Raw genomic sequence first — 20,993 nt, 5'->3', positions numbered from 1 at the left:
AGCCTTCTTGAGCAGAGGGACTTTGCGGGCACTGCAGGATCTCAATCCATTACGGTGAAGTGTGTTACTAATGGTTTTCTTGGTGACTGTGCTCCCAGCTCCCTTGAGATCATTGACAAGCTCCTCCCGTGTAATTCTGGACTGACCTCACCTTTCTCAGAATCATTCTTACCCCACCAGGTGAGGTCTTGCATGGAGCTCCAGAGCGAGGGTGATTGACTGTGATCTTGTATTTCTTCCATTTTCGAATTATCGCACCAACAGTGGTCTCTTCCTCACCAAGCTTCTTGCTGATGGTCTTGTAGCCCATTCCAGCCTTGTGCAGGTCTACAATCTTGTCCCTGACGTCCTGTGATAGCTCTTTGGTCTTGCCCATGGTGGTCGAGAGATTTGAATGGAAGAAACTGATTCTGTGACAGGAGTCTTTTATACAGGGACAGGAGTAATTTGTGTGCCTCATGAGCACATAACCGGTCTGTGGGGGTCAGAATTCTTGCTGGTTGGTAGGGGATCAAATACTTATTTCACTTTATCAAATACAAATTAATTTATAACTTTTATTTAATGTTTTTTTCTGGATTTTTTGTTGATATTCTGTCTCTCTCTGTTAAAATAAACCTTCCATAAAAATTATAGACTGTTCAAGTCTTTGTAAGGGGGTAAACTTACAAAATCAGCAGGGGATCAAATACTTATTTTCCCCACTGTATACATAAACACAGATCAGCCATAACTGTAAAACCACCTCCATGTTTCTACACATATAGAAGCACTTTGTAGTTCTACAATTACTGACTGTAGTCCATCTGTTTCTATACAAACTTTGTGAACATGCTGTTCTTCAATGGTCAGGACCCGCACAGAGCAGGTATTATTTAGGTGGTGGATCATTCTCAGCACTGCAGTGACACTGACATGGTGGTGGTGTGTTAGTGTGTGTTGTGCTGGTATGAGTGGATCAGACACAGCACACACATAGATTTACATTTTTGGCATTTAGCAGGCACCTTTATCCAAAGCGATTTACATTGCAGTTACAGTCTGAGCAACTGAGGCCTTGCTCAAGGGCCCAACAGCAGCAACCTGGCAGTGGTGGGGCTTGAACCAGCAACCTTTGGATTACTTATCCACAACGTTGAATCAGTTCATCTGGACACAAGTTTGTTGTATACCCCAATCATATGTGAAAGACACACATGGCCACTGTAATTAATGCTCATTGTGATTTGCATATGTACATGCAAATCAGCAGCATATAAGGTCGGGGTATCCACCACCAGCTCAGACTGAAGAAGTCACTCGGATTGAGTGGTGAAACGTTTCTCTACAACAAACTTGTGTCCAGATAAACTGAATCAACTTTGTGGATTTGTGTACCTGGATTATTGAGCATGCATCAACAAACTTTGGATTACTAGTCCAGTGCCTTAACCACTAGTCTACGACTTGCCTATATAGGTGGATAAGACACACCTACATATAAGATATAATAATTAGATAGAAAATTTATTTATTTTATTAGTAAAAAAAAAAAAACTTTAATTTTTCATAATGTAAAAAAATTTATAATTTTATTATAATATATTATAATAATTGTATTGTATTCTTTTAAATAACTTGTGTTACTTATGTATGAGATGTATAACCTGAAGCTTGGCCTAGTATTTTCTGCAAATTAGTTCTGACATGAACATGATAAGAAGTGGAACAGCTCTCCACCATTCATGTGCTTCTAAATCTAAAACTAATATTGCTGTCTGGAAAATAATGGTGTCATTCATTTGATTTGAGTTTCTCTTCTGTAATTATGATGACCACTGGAGCCCAGTGTTGTATTTTTGCAACATTTAAAAAACTGCCCACAAATCAACTGGACAGAGTGAAGTTTGGTAATATACGTATTACATTTGAACATCATAAAAAATGTGGTAAAAAAACTAAAACAAAATTTTAAGTGAAAACAGGAGCATGGGGTGTAATTAAGGCCAGTCCTTTTGTTTGAGTTTAGGGAAGTACCTGACCTTCACTGTAGTTGTGACTCCGCCCACATAATAACAATACAAAAGTTTAGTGTGGGCTGCTGGGAAATGTTGTATAGGCCATTTGTAGGCATACATACTGTAGTTATAATGGCATCATTTATAAGAAATGTTGCAATTCTGCATCTGAGGGTCTCCCAGGGTTAATACCAAAATCTAATAATGAGTTAACACAAAGGCTAATAACATTAATCACAATTCATTTTCTGAAAAAGAGGGGTTTTGCTTTTCCATTCCAGAACGCCTAGCTAGTTACCTAGTTAAACCTAGTTAGTGCTGCATGTAAATTATACAGTTAAAAGAAAAATTTCAAATAATGTGACATTAAAAGGAAAAGTCTGGAGAATGAAAAACAGCATCTCGATATTTTGCAAATGAGTCCAGTGGATTAATAACAAATACTGAAGTAGCAACTAGTATTGACCTTTTAGAGAATCTAAACTTTTCCTGGGATCACACGTAAAGTCTTATAAACTCCTAACATGAACTGGTATTTAGTTGGGATTACACTGATAGTTTTGCCTTGGTGTCCTCTTCTGGTGATGGTGCAGGATTACATCAGTTGCTGGAGATCCAGGTTGATGGAAGTCCATTACCAGCTCACATTAAGGTCTCAGAAGATCTTTTTGTTCATCTTGTGATGGTGGAGACTAACTTAGATTTACACTGGATCAGCCTGAGGTTTAGTCAAACACTAACCATTATTGGTGTTGGATGGACTGTCCAATGCAGAACTACATAAAAGTGCACACAGAGATACATTTATCATTATAATAACAATAAAATAATAAATATTTTAAACAAATGAACAAATCACAGATTCTTCTTTTTACTGTTAATATATTTAGTGTGAAGATCTGAAACAGTTGAACAGTTGAAGTGTAAAGTACAAACAGAAACGTAACAAGTTTTTACAGCTCTGTACATGAGTGAGCAGGTGTTCCTAATAAACTGGTCAGTGTTTATACCTCTAATATAAAGTTTTATCATGATGTGTTTATTATTATACTGGAGGTGTTTCTGTACCTGTTCAGTGGAAGCTGTGCTGGTTCTGGTGCTTTTACATCAGATTTATGATGAAAGTACTCTGAAATTAAACAGAATTTAGTTTTAAACAAAATGCTGAACACACCACACACACACACGCTAATACTACACACTATTAATACTACACACTATTAATACTACACACTATTAATATTACACACTATTAATATTACACACTATTAATACTACACACTATTAATATTACACACTATTAATACTACACACTATTAATATTACACACTATTAATACTACACACTATTAATATTACACACTATTAATACTACACACTATTAATATTACACACTATTAATATTACACACTATTAATACTACACACTATTAATACTACACACTATTAATATTACACACTATTAATACTACACACTATTAATATTACACACTATTAATACTACACACTATTAATATTACACACTATTAATACTACACACTATTAATATTACACACTATTAATATTACACACTATTAATACTACACACTATTAATACTACACACTATTAATACTACACACTATTAATATTACACACTATTAATACTACACACTATTAATATTACACACTATTAATACTACACACTATTAATATTACACACTATTAATATTACACACTATTAATACTACACACTATTAATATTACACACTATTAATACTACACACTATTAATATTACACACTATTAATACTACACACTATTAATATTACACACTATTAATATTACACACTATTAATATTACACACTATTAATACTACACACTATTAATACTACACACTATTAATACTACACACTATTAATATTACACACTATTAATACTACACACTATTAATATTACACACTATTAATACTACACACTATTAATACTACACACTATTAATACTACACACTATTAATACTACACACTATTAATACTACACACTATTAATATTACACACTATTAATACTACACACTATTAGTACTACACACTATTAATACTACACACTATTAATACTACACTATTAATATTACACACTATTAATATTACACACTATTAATACTACACACTATTAATACTACACACTATTAATATTACACACTATTAATACTACACACTATTAATACTACACACTATTAATACTACACACTATTAATATTACACTATTAACATTACACACTATTAATACTACACACTATTAATACTACACACCAATAATACTACACACGCTATTAATACTACACACGCTATTAATACTACACACACTATTAATATTACACACTATTAATACTACACACCAATAATACTACACACTATTAATATTACACACTATTAATACTACACACTATTAATACTACACACTATTAATACTACACACTATTAATACTACACACTATTAATACGACACACTATTAATACGACACACTATTAACATTACACACTATTAATACTACACACTATTAATATTACACACTATTAATACTACACACTATTAATATTACACACTATTAATACTACACACTATTAATACTACACACTATTAATACTACACACTATTAATATTACACACTATTAATACTACACACTATTAATATTACACACTATTAATACTACACACTATTAATATTACACACTATTAATACTACACACTATTAATATTACACACTATTAATACTACACTATTAATACTACACACTATTAATACTACACACTATTAATACTACACACTATTAATATTACACACTATTAATACTACACACTATTAATATTACACACTATTAATACTACACACTATTAATACTACACACAATTAATACTACACACTATTAATACTACACACTATTAATACTACACACTATTATTACTACACACTATTATTACTACACACCAATAATACTACACACTATTAATACTACACACTATTAATACTACACACTATTAATACGACACACTATTAACATTACACACTATTAATACTACACACTATTAATATTACACACTATTAATACTACACACTATTAATACTACACACTATTAATACTACACACTATTAATACTACACACTATTAATATTACACACTATTAATACTACACACTATTAATATTACACACTATTAATACTACACACTATTAATACTACACACTATTAATACTACACTATTAATATTACACACTATTAATATTACACACTATTAATACTACACACTATTAATACTACACACTATTAATATTACACACTATTAATACTACACACTATTAATACTACACACTATTAATACTACACACTATTAATATTACACTATTAATATTACACACTATTAATACTACACACTATTAATACTACACACTATTAATACTACACACTAATAATACTACACACGCTATTAATACTACACACGCTATTAATACTACACACACTATTAATATTACACACTATTAATACTACACACCAATAATACTACACACTATTAATATTACACACTATTAATATTGCACACTATTAATACTACACACTATTAATATTACACACTATTAATACTACACTATTAATACTACACACTATTAATACTACACACTATTAATATTACACACTATTAATACTACACACTATTAATATTACACACTATTAATACTACACACTATTAATACTACACACAATTAATACTACACACTATTAATACTACACACTATTATTACTACACACTATTATTACTACACACCAATAATACTACACACTATTAATACTACACACTATTAATACTACACACTATTAATACGACACACTATTAACATTACACACTATTAATACTACACACTATTAATATTACACACTATTAATACTACACACTATTAATACTACACACTATTAATACTACACACTATTAATATTACACACTATTAATACTACACACTATTAATACTACACACTATTAATACTACACACTATTAATACTACACTATTAATATTACACACTATTAATACGACACACTATTAACATTACACACTATTAATACTACACACTATTAATACTACACACTATTAATACTACACACTATTAATACTACACTATTAATATTACACACTATTAATATTACACACTATTAATACTACACACTATTAATACTACACACTATTAATATTACACACTATTAATACTACACACTATTAATACTACACTATTAATATTACACACTATTAATACGACACACTATTAACATTACACACTATTAATACTACACACTATTAATATTACACACTATTAATACTACACACTATTAATACTACACACTATTAATACTACACACTATTAATACTACACACTATTAATACTACACACTATTAATACTACACTATTAATATTACACACTATTAATACGACACACTATTAACATTACACACTATTAATACGACACACTATTAACATTACACACTATTAATACTACACACTATTAATACTACACACTATTAATACTACACACTATTAATACTACACACTATTAATACTACACACTATTAATATTACACACTATTAATACTACACACTATTAATACTACACACTATTAATACTACACACTATTAATACTACACTATTAATACTACACACTATTAATACTACACACATTTATAATACTACTGTTATGGAACATGAGATTTTATGCATAATAAAACCTGGATATAATTATTATGTTGTTTGTGCATTAAATCATTATAGTTATTAAATTATGTTGGTGCTTGAGATGAGGCTGAGAGATTTTTATTCCTCAGATCCTGTAGATGCGATAAGAACCATCATGCCAATAAACTCTCCAATCATGTCTGTGGTGTCAAAATAGGGCCAAAAGTATTGAGAACCAAAAAGCAGATTTTTAGAACCAAATGAGCAGATTTTTAGTTCATTTTGTATTTTACATTTATAAATAGTCTGTTTTACGCTTTTGGCTGCGCTGTTTCTCAGTCACGTTTCTCTCGGTCTCGCTTTCAGTATAAAAAGTTTCTCGTTTACGCTGTTTTCTGTGCTTCTCAGTTATGCTTCTCTCAGTTTTTCTCTCTAGTCAAAATTTTTCTCAAGTTAGAGTTTTGGCCCCGTTTTGACGGGTGGGCGGGATCTCGTCACTCATTAGCTGCTGGAGACAAGCCCGTGTTCGTTTATATTCTTGTGTTGCCAGATTGGGAGGATTTTATTTTAAACTTGGGGATTTTAAGAAACACAGCATTGCAAATAAAAATGTTTTAAATGTCACTAAATGTATAATAACTAATCTTTAAGATATCAGCAGTTTATTAGTATTATGTTCTTTATGAGCACGCATTGGTGATTTTACATGCATTTTGGTGTGTTTTGAAATGCGTTTTACCACTGTAGCAATCTGGCAACCCCGATCACAACACAGTTTGGACATTTGTTGGAGCAGCGTATTTGAGGTAGTGTTTTCCCTTTATTTTAATATTTAAATGCTAATAAAATATATGTTTCAAATATTACTATGCCATATGTTTAGTTTAATTGCTTAGCTTTAGCTTACTTACTGCTAACTACAGCGGATATAAGACTTTATCTCAACGAACGTTTGTTAATTATTATTTATTTCCAATGTTTTAACCATAATTAGTTTATTAATGTCTCGTTTTACTCCTTTATTAACAGTGTGGAGCAGCATGGTGCAGTATTTGCAGCAATATGAACAGAGGAATCTATTCCCGTTTGTATGATCCTTTAAAGCCGCGTCTCTTATCCAAACATCTACAAATAATCTGTGGGCTGTAATCAGAGAAACACATCTAACTCTTAAATAAGTGTAAATAATATATATCTGTCTGATTTCATTTTTAAATTTAGTTTTTTTTGTGTATCCATATACAGTACATTGTTGTACTTAATATTTTTGTATTTATTCAAAATAATAAAAAAACATCTTTGTGCTGACTATTATTATTGTTATTATTATTATTATTATTATTATTAGAAGCAGCAACAGTAGCAGTATTAGTATTATTATTTACATATCAGCATCAGTAAACAATGTATTGGAGTAAACAACATTTATGGTGAAATTACCCAGCATTGGGTAAAAAAGATCCTTATAGTTGGGCTGTTGAAACAAACCAGCACAATTATAACATTACATAAAAAAACAACTCCGGTTTAAATAACCCAGCGTGTATTCTGTCCGATATTTACAGCACTGGGTTGCCAAATAAGCATTTTTAGAGTGCAGTTGTAAATTTGCAAGATCACAAAGTTGTAAAAACCCTTTCCTGACTTCTGCTTGCTAAATGAAAATTCAGACAACATTTAATCTCCTTCAGAGGAGCTGGAACTATTTCAGGCTGCCGGATTCAGGAGAAGAAGGATGTCTGTGAGATGTACTCGGAGAGCGGTGCTTATCTCTAGCAGCCAATGAGTGACGAGGGCCCGCCCACCCGTCAAAACGGGGCCAAAACTCGTAACTTGAGAAAAATTTTGACTGGAGAGAAAAAGTGAGAGAAGCGTAAGCGAGAAACTTTTTATACTGAAAGCGAGACCGAGAGAAACGTGACTGAGAAACAGCGCAGCCAAAAGCGTAAAACCAACTATTTATAATTGTAAAATACAAAATCTACACAAAATCTGCTCTTTAGGTTCTCAATATCTGCTTTTTGGTTCTCAATACTTTTGGCCCTATTTTGATTCCATACATATTTGTGGGTACCGTTTAACTTCTTTTGCATTCTCACCACATTTTCCCATGACACTACACACACTATTAATACTACACACACTATTACTGTTAATGCTACACACACTGGAGCTTCCAGCAGGACCAGTGATTCAAAACATATAAGATAAAGAGAGAGTACAAGAGAGAACCTGGACCCTGGTCGATCTGGAGAGATTCAGTAAATAGGAATGGTCTTAAATTCCCTGCTCTGTATTCTCAAATAAGACGTCTAAGAGCTGTTTTATTGTAATAACCAGATAATTGTGGCACTTGAAAATTTGTGAAAAGCTGTTATATCTAAATAATTTTTTTTAGAATAAATTTATTTCAATTCTAATTTACTTTATAATTAAATAAAATTGTGTGAATAATGCAGGAAGTTCTTACCTCGTTTCTTACGGTAGATGATGAATATCACTGCTACAGCAACCAAACCAACACACAATACTACAATTATAATCCAGTAAGGAGGAGAAGGAGGAGGAGAAGGAGAAGGAGGAGGAGGAGGAGGAGGAGGAGTAGGAGTAGGTTCTGGTTTATCTGAAATATAAAATCAGGAAGTGAAACACAGAGAAACAGTGCAGAGGAGAATCAGTATTTCTGTAAAATAAACAGTAAAACCATTTAGAACAGATTATTATTTCTTATATTTTTACTGCTGATGTGTTCAGAGTGCAGCACGACCTCAGTGATAAAAACTGAACATACTGAACATGAATGATGGCGCCAGTGTGTTTGTCAGCTTGCCGTCTCTCTCTACATGTTTTATGTTTAGCGGAGTTGTGTATATTACTTTGGTGTGGTTATGCATGCTCATAGTGCTCCACAACTACTTGTTTATGATCGTCATATGCTACTCAATATTCGTTCTCTATGGGGGGGTTTCTGGTTCCATAATATTGATGGACAGAGTGGCTTTCATTCCCAGTCTCGAGCGTCCTGGCCCATGGAGGTTTGTCGCTATCCCTGCTTTATCCATGGAGGGAAGCGGCGGAGGAAAAGGGGGAAACGAGGAGGTATTCTAGTGAGATTGAGGAACCGCTTGGATGGCAAGGTTGGTTTCTCATGGTACGCACCGCCTCGACCCATTCATCACAACTCCCGAGCGGTATCTCTTTGTAACATTGGACTGGTGTACAGTTGGCTGGTACCTGTGTTTCCGGAACAGTCCGTCACACACACTCGACATCAGCTGAAACTCCGAGCCACAGTCCGTGTCAGTTCACATGGCGTTCACATGGCATTGGTAAATGCGCACTCTGTCTACAATAAGACTTTGCATGTTTTGGACCTGTTGTTTATAACTGAGACATGGGCTACACCAGGTGAATCCGCTGTCGACTCCGCCCCCTTTTATAGAACTTTGCCCAGTTGACTGTGTTTTTTCAGTTTACCTTGGAATACAGGTAGAGGCGGAGGAACTGTGGTGGTTTTTAAACAGCGTCTGAGATGTCAATTGTTAAATGTCAGGACGTTCAAAAGTTTTAAAGTTTTGGTTTTAAAAGCACACTCTTTTTTACACTCTAGATCTCCCAAACCTCACAAAGATTTTATTACTGAATTTACTGATTTCCTGGCAGTGATTGTACCTATGTCTGACAGAGTTTTGCTTCTGGGTGACTTTAATACTCACACTGCCGCCCTGATAAATATCAGGTGAACGATTTTACTGTTATTGGATTCTTTTGGTCTTATTCAACATGTTCAAAAGCCTACACATGTGTGAGGTCACACACTAGATTTGGTGTTTTCATCTGGTTTGGACATTGATAACTTAGATATTGAAGAGGCTAGTTTCTCTGATCATAAGCCAGTGGTGTTTAGCTCAACTGTTACAGAGCATTTTCCTGCTCCTGCATCTGGGCGATGACCAAGGTATATTAGTGCGTCCACAGCTGACTATTTTTTCAGAGCCTATTTAGACATTTTAAAATCATCTAATCATGGGCAGGCTTTTCCTAATGTGGATGATTTAGTTCTTTTTTTTTACTGTCTTCTGAAAATAACTCACAGCCATTAATGTCTAAATAGCTGGCAACATAAGTGAGTACACCCCACAGTGAACATGTCCAAATTGTGCTCAATTGTGTCGTTGTCCCTCCCTGGTGTCATGTGTCAAGGTCCCAGGTGTAAATGGGGAGCAGGGCTGTTAAATTTGGTGTTTTGGGTACAATTCTCTCATACTGGCCACTGGATATTCAACATGGCACCTCATGGCAAAGAACTCTTTGAGGATGTGAGAAATAGAATTGTTGCTCTCCACAAAGATGGCCTAGGCAGTAAGAAGATTGCTAACACCCTGAAACTGAGCTACAGCATGGTGGCCAAGGTAATACAGCGGTTTTCCAGGACAGGTTCCACTCGGAACAGGCTTCGCCAGGGTCGACCAAAGAAGTTGAGTCCACATGTTCAGTGTCATATCCAGAGGTTGGCTTTAAAAAATAGACTCATCAACTCGGTCTGCATGACTGTCATCCCAGAAGGAAGCTGACGCACAAGAAAGCCTGAAAACAGTTTGCTGAAGACAATCAGTCCAAGAACATGGATTACTGGAATGCCCTGTGGTCTGACGAGACCAAGATAAACTTGTTTGGCTCAGATGGTGTCCAGCATGTGTGGCGGCGCCCTGGTGAGAAGTACCAAGACAACTGTATCTTGCCTACAGTCAAGCATGGTGGTGGTAGCATCATGGTCTTGGGCTGCATGAGTGTTGCTGGCACTGGGGAGCTGCAGTTCATTGAGGGAAACATGAATTCCAACATGTACTGTGACATTCTGAAACAGAGCATGATCACCTCCCTTCGAAAACTGGGCCTCATGGCAGTTTTCCAACAGGATAACGACCCCAAACACAACCTCCAAGATGACAACTGCCTTGCTGAGGAAGCTGAAGGTAAAGGTGATGGACTAAACCCAATTGAGCACCTGTGGCGCATCCTCAAGTGGAAGGTGGAGGAGTTCAAGTTGTCTAACATCCACCAGCTCCGTGATGTCATCATGGAGGAGTGGAAGAGGATTCCAGTAGCAACCTGTGCAGCTCTGGTGAATTCCATGCCCAGGAGGGTTAAGGCAGTATAGATAATAATGGTGGTCACACAAAATATTGACACTTTGGGCACAATTTGGACATGTTCACTGTGGGGTGTACTCACTTTTATTATATATATATACACAGTGGGGCCAAAAAGTATTTAGTCAGCCACTGATTGTGCAGGTTCTCCTACTTAGAAAGATGAGAGAGGTCTGTAATTTTCATCATAGCTACACTTCAACCATGAGACAAAATGAGAAAAAAAAATCCAGGAAATCACATTGTAGGATTTTTAAAGAATTTATTTGTAAATTTTGGTGGAAAATAAGTATTTGGTCAATAACAAAAGTTCAACTCAATACTTTGTAACATAACCTTTGTTGGCAATGACAGGTCAAACGTTTCCTGTAAGTCTTCACCAGGTTTGCACACACTGTAGCTGGTATTTTGGCCCATTCCTCCATGCAGAGCTCCTCTAGAGCAGTGATGTTTTGGGGCAACACGGACTTTCAACTCCCTCCACAAATTTTCTATGGGGTTGAGGTCTGGAGACTGGCTAGGCCACTCCAGGACCTTGAAATGCTTTTTACGGAGCCACTCCTTTGTTGCCCGAGCGGTGTGTTTGGGATCATTGTCATGCTGGAAGACCCAGCCACGTTCCATCTTCAATGCTCTCACTGATGGAAGGAGGTTTTGGCTTAAAATCTCACGATACATGGCCCTGTTCATTCTTCCCTTAACACAGATCAGTCGTCCTGTCCCCTTTGCAGAAAAACAGCCCCAAAGCATGATGTTTCCACCCCCATGCTTCACAGTAGGTATGGGATGCAACTCAGCATTCTTCTTCCTCCAAACACGACGAATTGAGTTTTTACCAAAAAGTTCCATTTTGGTTTCATCTGACCACATGATATTCTCCCAATCCTCTTCTGGATCATCCATATGCTCTCTGGCAAACTTCAGACGGGCCTGGACATGTACTGGCTTAAGCAGGGGGACACGCCTGGCACTGCAGGATTTGAGTCCCTCTCGGCGTAGTGTGTTACTGACGGTAGCCTTTGTTACTTTGGTCCCAGCTCTCTGCAGGTCATTCATCAGGTCCCTCCGTGTAGTTCTGGGATTTTTGCTCACCGTTCTCATGATCATTTTGACCCCACGGGATGAGATCTTGCGTGGGGCCCCAGATCGAGGGAGATTATCAATGATCTTGTATGTCTTCCATTTTCTTACAATTGCTCCCACAGTTGATTTATTCACACCATCCTGCTTGCCTATTGTAGATTCACTCTTCCCAGCCTGGTGCAGGTCTACAATTTTCTTCCTGGTGTCCTTCGACAGCTCTTTGGTCTTGGCCATGGTTGAGTTTGGAATCTGACTGTTTGAGGTTTTGGACAGGTGTCTTTTATACAGATAACGAGGTCAAACAGGTGCCATTAATACAGGTAACGAGTGGAGGACAGAAGAGCTTCTTAAAGAAGAAGTTACAGGTCTGTGAGAGCCAGAAATCTTGCTTGTTTGTGGGTGACCAAATACTTATTTTCCACCATAATTTACAAATAAATTCTTTAAAAATCCTACAATGTGATTTCCTGGATTTTTTTTTCTCATTTTGTCTCTCATAGTTGAAGTGTACCTATGATGAAAATTACAGACCTCTCTCATCTTTCTAAGTAGGAGAACTTGCACAATCAGTGGCTGACTAAATACTTTTTGGCCCCACTGTAATTATAAGCTGTTATAATGGATCAGAGCTCTAATCGCACATACATTGCAGACATGACATGACGCTTGTAGTTCAGGCCAAAAAGTTCTATTTTGGTTTCATCAGACCAGAGAATTCCTCTGGTCTGAGAATCCTTAAGGTGCTTTTTGGCCTGAACTACAAGTGATAAATGGCTTCCATCTGACCACTCTACCATAAAGGCCTGATTGGTGGAGTGTGCTAGCAATGGTTTACCTACTGGATGGTGGTCCTATTTCCACAAGGGAACACTGAAGCTCTGCCTTAGTGACCATTGGGTTCTTGGTCACCTCTCTGACCAAGGCCCTTCTTCCCCGATTACTCAGTTTGGTCGGGCGGCCAGATCTAGGGAGGGTTCTGGTGGTTCCAAACTTCTTCCATTTCTGAATAATGGAGACCACAGTGGAGACAATGGAGACCTTCAATGCTGCTAAATTTTTTTTGTATCCTTCCCCAGATTTGTGCCTTGACACAATCTGGTCTCGGAGGTCTAAAGATAATTCCTTTGACTTCATTGCTTGGTTTCTGCTCTGATATGCACTGTCAACTGTGATACCTTTTATAGACAAGTGTGTGTCATTCCAAATTATGTTCAATCAACTGAATTTACCTCAGGTGGTCTCCAATCCAAGCATCTCAAGGATGATCAGTGTAAACTGGATGCACCCGAGCTCAATTTTGAGCGTCATAGCAAAGGGTGTGAATACTTATGTACCTATTATGTTAAATCTCGCTACACATGACCCCATCCATCCTCCCTTCAATACGGTGCAGTCGTCCTGTCCCCTTTGCAGAAAAGCACCCCCAAAGTATGATGTTTCCACCTTCATGCTTCACGGTTGGGACGGTGTTCTTGGGGTTGTACTCATCCTCCTTCTTCCTCCAAACACGGCGAGTGGAGTTGATACCAAAAAGCTCTTTTTTGGTCTCATCTGACCACATGACCTTCTCCCATGCCTCCTCTGGATCATCCAGATGAACATTGGTGAACCTTAAACAGGCCTGGACATGTGCTGGCGTGAGCAGGGGGACCTTGCGTGCCCTGCAGGATTTTAATCCATGGAGGCGTAGTGTGTTACTAACGGTCCCAGCTCTCTTCAGGTCATTGATCAGGTCCTCTCGTGTAATTCTGGGCTGATTCCTGACCTTTCTCAGGATCATCCTTACCCCACAAGGTGAGATCTTGCATGGAGCAGCAGACCGAGGAAGATTGACAGTCATCTTGTGTTTCTTCCATTTTCTAATAATTGCACCAACAGTTGTTGCCTTCTCACCAAGCTGCTTGCTATTGTCCTGTAGCCCATCCCAGCCTTGTGCAGGTCTACAATTCTGTCCCTGGTGTCCTTAGACAGCTCTTTGTTCTTCACCATGGTGAAAAGTTGGAGTGTGATTGATTGAGTGTGTGGACAGGTGTCTTTTATACAGGTAACAAGTTCAAACAGGTGCAATAAATACAGGTAATGAGTGCAGAATAGGAGGAGCTTCTTAAAACAGGTCTGTGAGATTATTTAAAAATCATACAATGTGATTTTAGAGCTTTTTGGTATCAACTCCACTCGCCGTGTTTGGAGGAAGAAGGAGGATGAGTACGACCCGTCCCAACCATGAAGCATGGGGGTGGAAACATCATACTTTGGGGGTGCTTTTCTGCAAAAGGGACAGGACGACTGCACTGTATTGAAGGGAGGATGGATGGGGTCATGTATAGCGAGATTTTGGCCAACAACCTCCTTCCCTCAGTAAGAGCATTGAAGATGGGTCGTGGCTGGGTCTTCCAGCATGACAATGATCCGAAACACACAGCCAGGGCAACTAAGGAGTGGCTCCGTAAGAAGCATTTCAAGGTCCTGGAGTGGCCTAGCCAGTCTCCAGACCTGAACCCAATAGAAAATCTTTGGAGGAAGCTGAAACTCAATATTGCCCAGCGACAGCCCCGAAACCTGAAAGATCTGGAGAAGATCTGTATGGAGGAGTGGGCCAAAATCCCTGCTGCAGTGTGTGCAAACTTGGTCAAGAACTACAGAAAACGTCTGACCTCTGTAAAGGTTTCTGTACCAAATATTAAGTTCTGTTTTTCCATTGTATCAAATACTTATTTCATGCAATAAAATGCAAATTAATTATTTAAAAATCATACAATGTGATTTTCTGGATTTTTTTAATAGATTCTGTCTCTCACAGTTGAAGTGTACCTATGATAAAAATTACAGGCCTCTCCATTCTTTGTAGGTGGGAAAACTTGCAGTGTATCAAACACTTATTTTCACCACTGTAAATACAGGAACGTTGAAAGTAATTGCCTGCACTGGACCTGAATTAATAAATTGATTCCTAAGAATGTATAATAAATTAGCTCAGTAACATTAGGGTGACCAAACATCCTCTTTTTCCCAGACATGTCCTCTTTTTGAGACCAAAAAAATGCGTTTTTAAATCACAAAAAATGTCCGGGATTGGGCTTTTCTAGTCTGCACTCGCTATTCTGTGTGTATGTTTTTGCATTGGTTTGTTTTTAGGTCTTTTTAGGATCTTTTTGCATCCGTTTTGTTAAAATAAGTCTAATTTTCACGTGCACGTACTAACACAGAGGCTCTTTTCAACACCATGATGCTGCTGCATTCTTTGGTAGGTTGGTCAGTAGGATGATTTACTACTGTTACAGGTTTTCTCTGTTTTTGAAACAGTGGCTCTTACTGTGGTTTGTTGGAGTCCTGGAGCATTTAGATTCTCCTGCAGTAATTAAGCTTGGTGAACCCAGTCAAGTCCAGTTATCAGTTATATTTGGTTAACTGGTTGTTTGAGTAACTAAGGGGTTAATTACTTTCCCACAAAGGAAAAAACATTACTTAATACCAACCAGCCCTGTGGCTGAATTTATTTATAAAGAAAACATTACATTTAAAAACGCTACGTTTGTGTTTATTCAGCTCATCTTCATTGAACAGTTAAATGTTACAATTATGCAGCAATAGAGAGAATCAGGAAGGGGGCAAATACTTTTTCACTTCACTGTATGTACGGCAACAGGTCTGATTCATTATAACAGCTTTATAATCAAGTCTAAATGTTTATTAAATAGAACAGTGATCAGTGTTTCTAATGACTGATTATTTTGTTTCTGATCAGTTTCTCTTCTACTGAAAATTAAATACTTACCAACAACTGAGAGACGAACCTTCTGGATCAAATCCTGTTTAGGTTTCACCACCAGACTGCATGTGTAGACGTTCTCATCATTAACACTGACATTCTTCAACACCAGAGAAAAGTTTCCTTTATTCAGCTCGTCCTCAGAAACGTCCACACGACCCTTATATCCCTCACCATGATACGACACATCACCCTGTCGCTCAAACACTGTCTCAGAATCAGTCTTCCACAGAACACGTGGTGTTTTATCAGGTTCAGTGGTACAGTTACAGGGTAGGAGAGCTGTGGAACCCACTGGGGCATTTACATTAATTAGAGGATCTTCAGATGAGAAATCTGGAATAAAAATAAATAAAATCTAGATGAATTGGAGCTGATATTAAATAAAACTCTTATATCAGAAGAATTCTGGTGGATGTATTATATATAAGCTGCTCACTCACCACAGCAGATAAACAGTAAAATGCAGATGTACAAGAGAAACATCTGGAAGTTCATCACTGTCAGGAGGAGAAGGTGCAGATTTTCTGAAACAATAAAAGACTTTAATAAAAGTGATGATAATATTTTATATTTGGTCACACTGATGCAAAAGTTTGTACACCCTGTTCAAAGATATTTTATATTGTAAATAACTGAGCACTTCCTGTACGGGGTTCAGACTTTTAATCAATTTTTAATATTTACTACATTTAAAAGACAGTAAAAATGTAAATGTAGTAAATAAACAGTAACTGGGTATTAAAATAACTAAACGTTACATAAGTCTGACTGTACACACACGATACACACTCACAGACTAAATGGCTGAAAGTATGTGAACCCCCTGGTCCTAATTATTGAGCCTAGGTGTTTTAGTCATTTCTATTACTAACAGGTATATATTATAAATGATATGCTTCCAGTGCATCAGTTTGGGGAAGGTCCTTTTCTCTTCCAGCATGAAAAAGAAACAATGAACAATGTGAGGTCCTTAAAGAGTTTATGGGTTTGGTGTGGAGGAATATTGTGGCTAGTACAGAGCCAGTCATTTTGTTATATTATTAACACTAGTGTAGCACATGGTATGTTGGACAAAACATAGTTTATCATCTTTATCCTCTTTAAAAACATGCTGATAGGTAGATTGTCCGATCTATATTACTGCTAAGTATGAATAAAAGAATAAGTGTGAGAGGCCATGATTCAGCTTTCTGTCCTGTAATACTATAAACTCATTACTAACAAGTAGCAGATGTACAATTGGGCTAACAAAAAAGAACAGCATGTATGATGGTGCAGCAGGGATTTTTGTGAGAGACCAAAAGTATTTTAGGAGCATTTCAGCCAAAATAAACCAAAGAAACGAGCTGAATGCAGACACTGAGCAGAGTTGTCGTTTCACAGCAGCACCACGGTGATGTATGAGCATCTGAAACACAAGCACCCTGCAGCCGTGATGACCAGCGTTACTCTGAACAGGTAAGTTTTTACACCACTTCATGCTTTAACCAACATAGTTAATGTTTGTTAATGCTAGAATACCTATTTCGATATTTTTTTTAGGTTTGATAGCTAGTTAACGCATTAAGTGCAATAGTTAATCAGTGATTTATAGGAGTAATGTTATATAATTTTACGTTATAGCCTAGGGCTGGGCGATATATCAAGATTTTATAAAATATCGATATATTTTCATACGCGATATAAGATAAGACAATATCGCTTATATAAGCTTATATCAGGGGTGGGCAATTAAATTTTCCAAGGGGCCACATAAGAAACTCGGACTGTTGTGGAGGGCCGGACCAATAAGGTGAACTTAATTCTGCTCAATATTAATAAATTTTATCTTTTTATTTACATTTTCAGCATTTAGCAGACGCTTTTTATCCAAAGCGAATTACAGTACAGTTACAGTATACAGTCTGAGCAATTGAGGGTTAAAGGACTTGCTCAAGGGCCCAACAGCAGCAACCTGGCAGTGGTGAGGCTTGAACCAGCAACCTTCTGATTACTAGTCCAGTACCTTAATCACTAGGCTACAACTGTCCACTCTTTATGAAAAGCAGTGAATTGTACAGTTCTAATAAGCTGTTAATGTTTTGATGTTACATTTAGAAAATTAGAAGTATGCAGAGTCAAAACATCAACATTATTTCACTGTGTAAACAAACAAATGCAAAAACAAATGTGAACAAAATGTGCAGGTTTTTAAAATTTACACTATTTTGAGTCTAATTACCTAATTTGTTTTTCAGTCCTTTGTTATTGTTGGATATTATTATTAAAATCACAGAGCTGGTCCTGACTGCTTCAGTTCTGGATGTGTTAAACTTTATAAAACAGTCTTTATTGCTTGTGTAGTTTAGTTAGAGAAGCTTCAGGTGTGACGCTCCGCATCGTTCATGTTCTTGTATTTCTGTTTAGTACCATAACAGCGATTTAGAGCCTAAATTCTGATCCTTAAACAGCTTTACACCTGACTTCAGTAAATAAACAATTCAGAAGTTCGTGTCTTGATAAAAACTCCACCGTCAATCACACTCAGTTCTGTTAGCATTACGGTGAAGCTGATACACTCGCGCACACACGCGCATGCGCAAATCGAAACGTACGGCTATTTAAAGACACAGCGCTCTCGTCAAAATCAATCCTGTTATATTGCATGTTTGATGTACATTTATTTACGTCTAATTTGTAATTGCCACGAACATCATGCGGGCCGGTTGGGGATGTCTCGCGGGCCGGCTGTGGCCCGCGGGCCGTACAATGCCCAGGTCTGGTGTAAACGCTACATGACAAAGCAGAATCGAGTCAGAACTATTTTATTCATTTATAGTTCCCTGTTTCACAGCGGTTCTTCCTACAAGTAAGATATAAAGGAAAATATCTATTTATCACTATTTATCATAAGTAGAACTAAAAAACTAAGGGCTGAAATATCTAAAGCTAACAACGCTTCCGTAGTTTACTGCAGTTAGCGATCTGGGAACCTAGCCAAATTTCATTTACTATTGATAAAATATTAATGTAATTGGTAAATGGTAATACTTAATTCATTTATAAATATAAAGCCAAATTACAAATATTTACAAATTATTTTAACTTTCACTTACCACAAAAATGGCGTCCGCCTGTATCGAGCACCTTCCTTCTCTAAAGAATACAGGATTGTTCGAGATGAACTGCGCCTCGCCTTGGTGGTCAGCGAGGTTGCAGTTGGGGGAGGAGTTTTTTTATTTTTTTATTTTTTTTATTAAATGCAAATAACAATCGAACATAGTTATACAGCAAAAGATATAAGTTAAATATTTATCATTCATCAGAAAGAGAGAGAGAGAAAAAAAGAAAAACAAGAAACGATAAACAAAAAATAATACTATTTGGGATTCAGATAAAATTGAAAAGCTTTAACAATGAAATAGATCTAAAACATTTCTTATTTTGCTTCTGTCAGAATTTTACCAATGTATCTATATAGTTATACAAGTCTGTTCTAACAAAGGTCATATTTGTAGGTATTTTCCTGGCAAATTTCATTTTATGTATATCAAATTTGGCAAAAATTATAATCAGGTTAATTATAAAGTGCTCTTCGGGGTTAAATAAAGGGTCATTGAAAATAAATAAAACATATTGGCTTTTCAGAGGAATTTCCTTACCACATCTTTTTTTAAGTCTAGAAAGAAATCAACCCAGAAAGAATAGGAAAATACACAATCAAAAAATAAGTGTTCAATAGTTTCTGTAACCCTTTTACAGAAAACACATGCATCACTCACATCATAAAATTTACTCAAAATTGCATTTACAGGGTAGTATTTGTGTAAAATGTTATAAATCAGCTCTTTTATTTTGTTATTAAGAATATATTTGTAAGGGAGAGTCCAAATTGAGCTGTTTTTCCTTTGTTGAGCTGACCACTGGAAAGTTGTTAATGGAGTGGATCTAACGGATAAGAGCTGCCTTATAAAATTATTATTACATTTCTCATCTATTATATCAACCCCATTTAAAGCTATAACATAGTTAGTTAAAGAAAAGTCTGTTGTTGCCTTATAGTTACTTTTAAGTAAAGAGAGAACACCATCAGAAATAGAGTCACAAACCTTCTTAAATTCAGCATTGGAACTAAAAAAAACAAATTTGTTACAGAAATCAGAGTAGGAAATAAAATTATAACAATCATCAAGTAACTGGTGAATGAACAGAATATTGTTATTAAAAAAAAATAGTGATTTTTCCCTTATAGGTGATGTATTCATTGTTCCAAAGCAAAGACTGATGGGGTGAATAATTATGTTTGTAGATCAATAA

At 36.2% G+C, this 20,993-nt stretch overlaps 1 protein-coding gene across 1 annotated transcript; it reads right to left on the bottom strand.

Annotated features, from left to right (window-relative positions):
* Nucleotides 1-1,598: 1,598 nt before the first annotated feature.
* On the bottom strand, nucleotides 1,599-19,829 carry LOC134318764 (junctional adhesion molecule-like). The gene is made up of 6 exons (XM_062999697.1): nucleotides 19,793-19,829; nucleotides 17,138-17,221; nucleotides 16,701-17,030; nucleotides 9,160-9,312; nucleotides 3,066-3,126; nucleotides 1,599-2,773 (listed from the first exon to the last, which is right to left on the bottom strand). The coding sequence occupies exons 2-6, from the start codon at nucleotides 17,190-17,192 to the stop codon at nucleotides 2,734-2,736; spliced, it is 639 nt and encodes a 212-aa protein (XP_062855767.1). The 5' UTR covers nucleotides 17,193-17,221; nucleotides 19,793-19,829; the 3' UTR covers nucleotides 1,599-2,733.
* Nucleotides 19,830-20,993: the final 1,164 nt, after the last annotated feature.

Source organism: Trichomycterus rosablanca, chromosome 1, assembly GCF_030014385.1.
Source record: "Trichomycterus rosablanca isolate fTriRos1 chromosome 1, fTriRos1.hap1, whole genome shotgun sequence".
Taxonomy (NCBI): Eukaryota; Metazoa; Chordata; class Actinopteri; order Siluriformes; family Trichomycteridae; genus Trichomycterus; species Trichomycterus rosablanca.
This window is presented reverse-complemented; position numbering and strand designations above follow the sequence as displayed.